At 44.8% G+C, this 10,869-nt stretch overlaps 1 protein-coding gene across 1 annotated transcript in view; it reads left to right on the top strand.

Moving 5' to 3' along the window:
* The first annotated feature begins 497 nt into the window (after positions 1-497).
* SLIT1 (slit guidance ligand 1) overlaps positions 498-10,869 on the top strand; it is a 177,896-nt gene continuing 167,524 nt past the window's right edge. Inside the window, exon 1 of the mRNA XM_058189305.1 lies at positions 498-767. Coding sequence (XP_058045288.1) covers positions 571-767 — 197 coding nt within the window. The 5' untranslated portion in view covers positions 498-570. The remainder of the gene's footprint in view (positions 768-10,869) is intronic.

The following is a 10,869-nucleotide window of genomic DNA, read 5'->3' as shown; positions in this document are numbered from 1 at the left end:
AGACAAAGAAGTTACCAAAATCATACCATTACTGCTCAGGATATTATTTCTCCCCTGGAAGGAAGCTGGTACTTGGTGATTTTATGTGGCTATGTGGATGCCTGCATCAGCGCTCACTCCTGTACAGGTCTGCCTTATGTTTGCCGTCTGCAAGAGTTTTAAGCCTTGTCCCTTTGCTTCTCTGCGCATCCCTTTTCCTGGTCCTGTTCTCCTCACTGTTTGTTGTTGGGGGGGGGTTTGCATCTCTGCGCCCGAGGCGAGTGCAGAGAGTGAGGTAAGGAGGGGGTGGGAGAGGTGGAGCCAAGGCTGCTCCTGCCATCTGGGATTGATGGATGAGTGCTCCTTCTGTGTGTGCGTGCGTGTGTGTATTTGAGCGAGAGAGGGGAAGGCAGAGACCGTTCGCCCGTGCCCCGAGTTCCGCGTTCCGGACGCGCAAAGGCGCGACAGAACCTGGCATCCTTCGCTTGCGTCAGACACAACGAGCTGCTCCACGCCGCGCCAGCCCAACGCGCCGCTGCCAGATAATGTGCGGGGCAGCTCCTCGCTAGCAGGCTTGCCCAAGCAGGCGGCATGGCTCCGAAGCGCCGAGCGGAGTCCGGCGGCGTGTGGCTGCGGGCGGGAGCCTGCCTCTTGGCCTGGGCGGCCGTTTGCCGCGTCCGGGCGAGCGCTTGCCCCACACCGTGCGCCTGCAGCGGCACCACGGTAGACTGTCACGGGCTGGGGCTCCGCGCTATTCCTAAGAACATCCCGAGGAGCGCAGAGAGGCTGTAAGTGTCGCCGGACCGAGGGGGCGCGCCGCTGCACCGGGAATGCTTGCGGCTCTCGGAGGTCCCGAAGGGCCACTTGGGAGGCGTGTGATTGCCGCGTTTCGCTGGCGCCCGCGGAATCTCCGCAAATGCTGGTCGTGGCGCTTCCCCTCCCGCCCCTGACAAAGGAGCCCAGGCGCACTCAAAGCCTTAGGACGCCTAGCTCCATGACGCGCTCGCACGGTCCCGGAGGTGGCCGAGACAAAGGTCCCTCTGGGGAAGTCGGAATGCGGGGTGGAAGTTGGGCCGAACTCGGGCAGCGTCCGATTCCGAGCGCTCCTCAGGGGCTTCGGGAACAATCCCTCGGTTGCCTTTGTTAGGCAGCCGTGGCGCGCTCCCGTGCGGCTATGCCCCCATCTCAAACCTCCGGGTCTGCACGAAGTGGGAGCCTCCCACCCTCCCCTTCTGCATCCGCGGGGCAGCGGGTCGGGTCGAATCGGATGAGGAGCAGCGGCTCCCGCTGGGCGCAGACTCGGGATCGCGTTTCCCTCCGCGGCGAATAGCGCAGAGATCCCCCGCTAGGCAACTTTCTTGTCCCTCCAGCTTCGTTGTTAGGGGATATTTGGTGTGTGTTTGTGTGTAGGAGGGGGCGTGTGTGTGTGTGTGTGTTTGGTTGTGCGTTCGCAAGGCGGGTGTGAATCTTCTGGGGGCCGGCTGGGGCTGCTTATTTCCCAGAGCTTTCCACGAAAACTGTTGGCTGGTACTACCTCAGATGCGTGGAGCTCCAATGGGGATAAAGGGAGCTTTCACCCAAGGCATCCAAAGGGCACCAGGCTGGGGAAAACGGAGCTGCAGAGATACCTGCTTTGGAAGGAGGGTGGTAGCGAGGAGATTTTGTGGAAATGGGAGAGGAGGAGGAGGAGGAGGAGGAGGAGGAGGAGGAGGAATGGAGACCGGCGTTTACATCGCTGGAACTGACTGTCGTCATCATATCGCTCTCTGCCCTTTTGTAAATGTCCTTTCTGAGTTGGTTGCAAACCTCTTTGCCAGGCAAACGTATTGCTAGAATGTATCTGGGGTTATATGAAGACTGCAGCAAATACACAGGAGCTCAAAACTAAACGGCTGCTGTGGGACGGGCGCTTCTTCTCCTAAGGAGCCTGCAAGGCTAAGGACACTACCCTCCACACAGCCCCAGTTAGCTCCTTTCCCCCTCCTTTCAGCAGTTAAACTAGGGCTGTAGGAAAGCAAGAGGAAACTACTTGGGGAGATAACTAATCCTGTGGCTCAATGAAATCCATTTCCGCTTCTTACTAGTTGCCTGAAGCATTAGCGAATAAAGGAGCAATCAGTGGGCATCTTTGATCTCTGTTGCTTGTGAAATTGTTCAGAATAAGTTAGTGATGATAGAACTATTAAGGCTCATTCATAGTAGCCTCCTTTGCTCTGCTGATTAGAATGACCCCTATGTTTCTGCAGCTTGAAAGTGACTGCTACTTTGGAGGGGGTGCAAAGGGAAGCAAAGGTGGAAGGCATACTAAATAATTTATTAGAAAGTGCAACGCTGGATTGTGCAGTTTAGGCAGGGGAGGCGGACAAGTGGGCAAGGTGGAGTCATTGCTACTGAGCAGAATATTGCCTCTCATACTTGAACTTCTTGTGGTTTCTCTTTGAGAACTAGTTGAAACTCTGTGGATGGTTAATGATTAAAGTCTGGTAGAAAGAACCAATACTCTGTTTCAGCACTGCCCCTGCCCCCAAAGCTCCGCTGTTGTCCATTTTTCACTTCCTGCCAGTTCTGCATCCATCCCTGCCTGGGTCTCAAAGCTTCAGTCCACCACTCTTCCAATGTCTCCTGCTCCCCCCCTCCCAGGATTGTGTGTCCTAAAGCCAGATAGATTGTATGCTGCTTGGTGCAGTGGATATGCTTTTATAGATTTAAGATTAGGTAACCTAATAGAGAATTAAAATGGGCTTAAAATATTCCAAGGCAAGGTTTGTATGAGCAAAAGGTGAAGCAGAAGCAAGGAGAGGAACTCCCCTTGCTGGGCAGGGTGACAGCGAACGCACCTGACTTGAATGATACAAACAGCAGTGCAATGAACATTTCATTTGATATGGTAGCATTGCGGCATTCTGGTGAGATTTATACTTTGGAAAGTGACCAAGGGTGGACTTTCACAGCAAGCAGGTGACTTTCCTTCCTTTGGCTGCCCCCTTCCTAGCTTGAGCTTTGTTCCCCCTGTGCTCATCAAAGCCAGATTTGGGGGTATAATCCATCCTTCTGGAGACCGAAATGAGACAGTCCAGTGACAGTTACAGCTTCCCCTACCAGGACTTACAGCTGCTATGGGCTGGAAGTAGCCATATTCTAGGCTTTGAGGATGCCTGGCCTGTTGTGCATCTGGAGGATCATGTACAGGGCAACCCACCCCTCCTATTGTTGTTCCTCCTACAAACCAATTAATGCTCTCAGATTAAGCCTAATTAGGTCATATGCCTGTGGACACCTCTGTGCACAACAAAGCAACCTTGGTGAACTCTCCTAGCAGCCCTGCGTGATGTCTTCTTTAATGGCATTTCCTTCTTTGGCACCTTAATTGCCCTCACTGAAGACATTATTATGCTCAGCCATAAGGAGCTGCTTGGGGAGCATAGATGAATGGATTCTGCCCATCATTTGGTATATGCGGGATCCACACATACAAGATTCTGCTCTTAAATGGCATAATACCAAGAATGGGTACCATGCTGTGCTGACAAGAGGCATCTAGTGTGTTACTTATAGTTGCAATGCTGTCATTTCTTGTAACTCTTGCTTGCTCACGTCAAAACTGGCAGAGGAAGAATGCAATGGTTTCAGGAATACTTTGTGAATTTATGAATAATACAAACACACTCCTCCTCTATATCCTGAGACATATAGGGATTGATAGCATATGCTATATAGATCTCCTTGTTTAAAGGGGAATTGTGTTCAGGAAAAAATATTCCTACTCCTATATCTACTTCTACTATTATAGAAAATACTGTACAGGTTTTAAAATGCTCCCTTCATCTGACCAATTAAAGTCCAAGTGTTTGTTTAGCTAACTACAGGTACTAATTCTGTTAGTCTAACAATCAAAATATGTAAGAGAGAGGAAAACAATCTATTATAGCTGTTTACTATGCTGCACTCTTTATTTTTAGACTTCCAAAGAATCTTTAGCACAGTGCAGTTCATGGAGTGATACACAGCTATCTGTACAGATACGTTTTACTTTATTGTTTTAAGCAAAAGCAACTGTAAGAAGGAGTCAGGTTGCTAGACTGCTAATTCTGTTAGGGCTGTTTCACATTTTATGTATGGAAATGGGATGGCTGATGTAAATTATGAATTTGGTGATCATGCATATAGCCAGAAGCAAGTCCTGGGATGATAGTGACACTTTCCTGGCTGCAGTAATTGATGTTGGTTGTATCTGCAAATGCTTGCTTGGAAAGTTATAACTTCTGTATAAATTCATACAGTACTTGAGAAGAATACAGATGTTCATATATAGCAGAAATTGTGCTATGAAAATTGGCTTTGCTCTGATTCTTAATGCCTTGCTAAGAATAAAATAATGCCTCAGTTCAGACTTTATGCTTAATGAAAATCAAGATTTAAAATGATGTCCAAACTATGGAATCCTTGATGTTCTCTGAGCTTGGTTGTATGCTTGGAGACATTTCATTACTGAAGTAGATAACATCATCAGTGCGAGTGAGTGTGGTGTTTACACTCTCTTTATATAGAGTACTTGTCCTGCCTTTTTAGTGGGGGCGTGGTTTTCTCCTTGGTAGTTCCTTGATTAGGTTTTTATTTTCCGCCTGATCGTTTGCTTGACGTTAATCCCTGCTTATCTGGGTATTGGCTACTGGAAGGAATGTGTTCTGGTCTTTTTGGTTTTTTTTCTTAGCGTTTATATTGTCTGTTTTAAATTGTCTGTATGTCAATTGTTGGCTGATTTGTCTGAATATCAGACTTCCAGGAATTCCCCAGCATTTTTATTTATTTATTTAGCTTGGTCTAGGATGTTCACCATTTTCCAGTTAAATTAAGGTTGAATCTGTTTATCTATTGTGAGACTAAGGAGTTTTCACTGTGCATTCGGACTGTTAGCTGGTGTTCATGGATGCATTCTACTAGTCTTCTGCCTTTTATTGGATGTCTTTTTTTCTAGTCTTTTCTTCTATTAGATGTTCAAACTGAAAACCATTTATTTTTAATTGTCTACAAGGCACAAGAAGAAATAATATACTAATAGAATTTGACAGGATATCCAAATAAGCAAATCATACTTAAATGATATTTGTATGCTACTCTAAGGAGACAAGAGTGAGTCAGGAATTTATGAAGCAATCATTGAAAAAACAGAAAAAAACATACTTACTCTTTCTGCATGTTTGATGTTCAAAACAGTGATTTGAATTTGAATAAACGATAGCACGAACTGTGGTTTGTATAATACCTGAATTGCTCCAATGTGTCTTTCTAACTCTGCGGTAAGGTTAGGGTTAGAATAAGCTGCAAGTAGGACCAACTTGAGATATTTTATTTGAAGCAAACAGCAAATGATAAGCATTTTGAAGCCAAGTACAGAGTATCCAGTTCAGGTTAAATTAGTGTGAAACCTTTAGCAGTAAATTCTACAAGTATCTCTTTCCCTCTCTAGTATTTTCTTCTTCTTCTTAGTGTTTTTCCTACAAGTGCAGGGTTCACATTTTTTTGCAGGAAGGTATGAAATCAACCATGTGTTTATCCATTGGTTGCCCCAGGAATTGACTGATTGGCTTGTCACCAAGCCTGACATTGTATGCTGAGACAGAGTGATTAGCCCAAAGACATCCAGCTGGCTTTTATGCTTAAGGCACGACTAGTGCACACAGTCTTCCAGTTTCTAGCTTGATGCTTAACTACTAGACCATACTGGCTCACATCTCCTCTCTAATAATAGAAAGCAATAATACAGTAACTAAAAAACAGTTTTTATTATTTCCGAAAATCAGCTTTTCATGCCTAAAGGTAGACCAGCACTGCATTCTCATAAGCTGAGATGATATAATAAAAGAAGTACATAATATCCTTAAGGGAACTGCGTTTTGCTCTAAAATGTGCACTGAACCTTTTCAAAAGACTTTCCAAAGTTTAATATCTTCCCCCTGCCCCTGCTTCACATTTTTCCTGTATTTGCTGTATCAGGGTACCACAGTTCTATGGTTCTTTGAGCAGATGCTATTCTTGTTTCCTTTAGTATCACTAAGGAAGTTAGCTAGCCAAGTAAACTTTGTTTATAGATGTGAGCTTTGTTTTTCTTTGGCAAATCTGGGGGAGGCAATATGTTAGGAGATAGAGCAAGAGCTCCTCTGATGCTTTTTTGACTGCCTTTCACTGAATATATGGGCCTCTTTCTTTAACAAATAGGTCCCCTGGTGTCCTAACTTCAGAAATAAATACCAAGCTGGAACAGTTCATGGATAGTTCTTTCTAAAGAAAGGCACTGAGAGAGCATTTGGTAAGCAACTAACATTGCAGACAGATTGCTAGATACCACTCGCTATTCTTAATGGCATTCTGTAAGATACTAAAATAAAAATGTAACTGTTATAACAAAACCATGTGAATTCATCTGAAATAAATGCTAACTTGGTCTCAGCTACTGCTAGTAAGCATAAAGTCAAGGCAGCAGTTACTGCTATAAGAACCCAGGAAGTGGGGGAATCAATGTATAAATTCTAGGTAGAAATACAGCCAACATCATGTCGCTGGCCTTAAGTAGATGACATATGGTCAGCTGACAATCAACCCGAAGACAAGCATTTGTTGCAAAGACAACAACATCTCTTGTATGAAAGAGTTGGGTGACCTCACAGGTCCAACTCTGAATGGGTAGGAGCTCTTGCATTGTGGCTGTTTCCCATGCTGCTTTGGTAAGGCTGAAAAGGAAGCAATCAGGCTAACCGACATGGTGATTTTTCATTGCAATGTCACCAGCAAATCAGTGCTGGCATGGGAAGCAGCCATTTCAGTCACATTCAGCCTGTGCATTTCCTTTTCTTTACCCAGTGCTAGATAGATATGGGGAGAAGCCATGTTACAGTGCGTCCCTACCTTATTGTTAAGCATATCAATTGAGCCATAGCTTCTTCCAGAATGGCCAATTGCATCTCTTTTTTATAAAGTTTCTGAGTTACAGAAACTATATCAGCTGTATTACCATGGTGTTCATCTGGCAGGTAGCCCTGAGTTCTAATGATGATCTTTGTTTTCAAAATAAGAAACTTTTCACAACTCACTTATTTTTATGACATGGAAGAACCTGATTCAGATTACTTACTTAAGTGATGTCTTTTCTTGATTTTTCTTAAGACCATTCTATTCTGTAGATTAGGGGTGTGCAAAATATTTTGAATCTAAAATGTTTTCAGTTGCAAATGAGTTGCTCCTTTCAGTTTTAAAGTACAGTACCTTGAACTTAAAGTAATCCTGGGCTGCACTTAAACTTTTGAACAACAGTTTTAAACTTGAAACAAATCTTCCAAGCTCCAATGTTTCAAATTCAAAAAAGTTTTCTATAACCCTGCTGAAGTTCTTCATGGGGGATGTGTATGTTCCAGTATGTGATGGTCCAAATATTTTTTTATAATTGTAAATTCCATGTTTCTCTTTAAGAAATTAAAAACTAGTTTTCAAGTAATATGCAGAACAAAGAACAAAATAGATCATTATAAACCAAGTAGTTATCAAATATGTAGAAAAACTTTTTTGGGTGGGGTGGGGGAGAGAATACCAAAATTGGTATACTCAAGGTGAAAGGAACAAACCTTTTACTGCCTTTATGTCATAATCCCTTAAAGAAAGAGAAGAAAGAGAAATCCGGTTTGGTCATGTCCAGATAATTGTTTGCTGTGATAGAGGTAAAAAAAAAATCCAGGTTGAGAGCCACAAGCATGCAATGAACAGGAAAAAAGGGTGGGGCTTTGATCACATGCTTATGGCTGTCGACTTTTTTGACCTCTTCCCTATGGATGCATCTGTTCCGTTACATTTTACCAACTGCTATAGTGAACCCATCCTTCTAGGAAAGAATAAGACAGCCCAAGTTAACCATCCTGACCTTCCAATTATTGATTTATTTGTAAAATTTATTGGCTGCCCATCTTACCTGGGCAGGTAACTCTGGGCGGCTTACAATTATAAAAGATAAAAACTATATAAACTAAAAACATGAATAAGTTAACACAAGTAGTCAAACACTGTGGCTCAATTAAAATATGGGGAGGGCAGGAGCAGGATGGTGGGGAGGTGGGATCTGTTGTTAATACAATGCTCAATTTGTGGCTGGGTTGAACTATAGCACTTTTAAACTCCATTGCTTTATCTTCACATGAGCGTGCTTTGCAATTTCATTGTCCTTTATGCCTTTTCTTTTTAAAACCAGTAGTCAACACAGTAGAATTATTAAGTGAGCTGTATAGCAATTACAACAGAAATACAAATAAGACTACCTATACAGTATGTATTCAAGCCCTGCAGAACTTGTATGTTTTCTCCAAAGGAACCTCTAAACCTCTGTTGTCAAACTCAATCACATCACATGACATATTATGACGTATTGCAATGTTTTTTGCCTTTGTGGAACCAGGGTGGGTGTGGCCTGTGTGTGACGCATCTGCCTGTGGGCTGCCAGTTTGACAGGCCTGACCTAGACTGTGCTGATGTTCCAGATTGCTCTTAAAATAATAGAAGCTCTTTCTGTTTATTTATTTATTTATTTATTTATTTATTTATTTATTTATTTATTTATTTATTTATTTATTTATTTAAACTTTTATACCGCCCTTCTCCCGAAGGACTCAGGGAGCCTGCATTAAAACAATTTATATACACACTAAAATAACAATTAAAAAACTTATTCCATAAAGGCCGAAATTAAAACCGTCCAAATTGACCATATAAAATACCCAGTAAAATACAATTAAAAATTAAAAAATTAAGAATTTAAAAATGTAGCAGTTAAAAAATCAGGCCAGTCCCGTTTGAATGAATAAATAAGTTTTCAGTTCCCGGCAAAAGGTCCGAAGGTCAGGTAATTGGCATAAACTGGGGGGAAGTTCGTTCCAGAAAGTAGGTGCTCCTACAGAGAAGGCCCTTCCCCTGGGGGCCGCCAGCTGACACTGCCTGGCGGACGGCACCCTGAGAAGACCCTCTCTGTGAGAGCGCACGGGTCGGTGGGAGGCATGTGGTAACAGCAGGCGGTCCCGTAAGTACCCGGGCCCTAAGCCATGGAGCGCTTTGAAGGTGGTAACCAAAACCTTGAAGCGCACCCGGAAGACCACAGGTAGCCAGTGCAGACTGCGCAGGAGTGGTGTTACCCGGGAGCAACGTGGTACTCCCTCAATCACCTGCGCAGCTGCATTCTGGACTAGCTGAAGTCTCCGAGTGCACTTCAGGGGTAGCCCCATGTAGAGAGCATTGCAATAATCCAGGCGAGAAGTGACGAGAGCATGAGTGACCATGCATAAGGCATCCCGGTCTAGAAAGGGGCGCAACTGGCGAACCAGGCGAACCTGGTAAAAAGTTCTCCTGGAGACGGCCGCCAAATGATCTTCGAACGACAGCCGTCCATCCAGGAGAACGCCCAAGTTGCGCACCCTTTCCGTTGGGGCCAGTGACTTGCCCCCAACAGTCAGCTGCAGTTGCAGCTGACTGTACCGAGATGCCGGCATCCACAGCCACTCCGTCTTGGATGGATTGAGTCTGAGTCTGTTTCTCCCCATCCAGACCCGTACGGCCTCCAGACAACGGGACAGCACTTCGACAGCTTCGCTGGGGTGGCCTGGGGTGGAAAAGTACAGCTGAGTATCATCAGCGTACAGGTGATAACTCACCCCAAAGCCACTGATGACCTCGCCCAGCGGCTTCATATAGATGTTGAACAGGAGAGGCGAGAGAATCGACCCCTGCGGCACCCCACAAGTGAGGTGCCTCGCGGCCGATCTCTGTCCCCCTGTCAACACCGTCTGCGACCGGTCGGAGAGGTAGGAGGAGAACCACCGATAAACGGTGCCTCCCACTCCCAACCCCCCCAGCCGGCGCAGCAGGATACCATGGTCGATGGTATCAAAAGCCGATGAGAGATCTAACAGGACCAAGGCAGAGGAGCAACCCCTATCCCTGGCCCTCCAGAGGTCATCCACCAACGCGACCAAAGCTGTCTCCGTGCTATGCCCGGGCCGGAAGCCGGACTGGAACAGGTCTAGATAGACAGCTTCCTCCAGGTACTGAGGAAACTGCCACGCCACCACACTCTCTACAACCTTCGCCACAAAGCGAAGGTTGGAGACTGGACGATAATTACCCAAAATAGCTGGGTCCAGGGAAGGCTTCTTGAGGAGGGGTCTCACCACCGCCTCTTTCAAGGCGGCGGGAAAGGTCCCCTCCTAACGCTCCTAAGACCTCTCTTTGACCCTGATTTTCTTTTAATGGGTCTCAACACATCCATAAGTTAGAATATAATACCACACTTCGATTCATTCTATGCTACAGAGCCCCTGACTACGACATTACTCATGCTAATATTTTAACCTCACTACTAACATGGGCTGCCTCTTGCCCATATCCACTCATCTTCCTGGGTGACCTAAATTTACCTCTCATCAACTGGATAACAAATGAAAGTACAACTGATCCAATCCACACTACAATATACAACGCTGTTACAAACCTAAGTCTTGAACAACTTGTAACTAACAGTACAAGACTAAACAACTTCCTTGACCTCATCTTCTGCAACGACAACAATACCATTTATGGACTACAAATAAGAGAACCCTTTTCCAACAGTGATCATTGCATGATTGACTTCCATCTTAATATACGTCGTCACTTAAATCGTCATATCAATAGCATTCCCATCTACAACTTCAAAAAAGCCAATTATGACCTTATAAACAATGATCTTTCATCTCTGGACTGGCTAAATCTGTTCTCATCCTGTATAACTGCTGAAGACCACTATAGAGTTTTCCTACTCGAAATCAACAGAGTCATCAAACTATATGTACCCCAAACTACCACCAAGATCAGGAAAAGCAA

The sequence above is a fragment of the Ahaetulla prasina genome, chromosome 6 (assembly GCF_028640845.1).
Source record: "Ahaetulla prasina isolate Xishuangbanna chromosome 6, ASM2864084v1, whole genome shotgun sequence".
NCBI lineage: Eukaryota > Metazoa > Chordata > Lepidosauria > Squamata > Colubridae > Ahaetulla > Ahaetulla prasina.
Note: the sequence above shows the minus strand (reverse complement) of the source record. Positions and strands in the feature narration are given on the sequence as shown.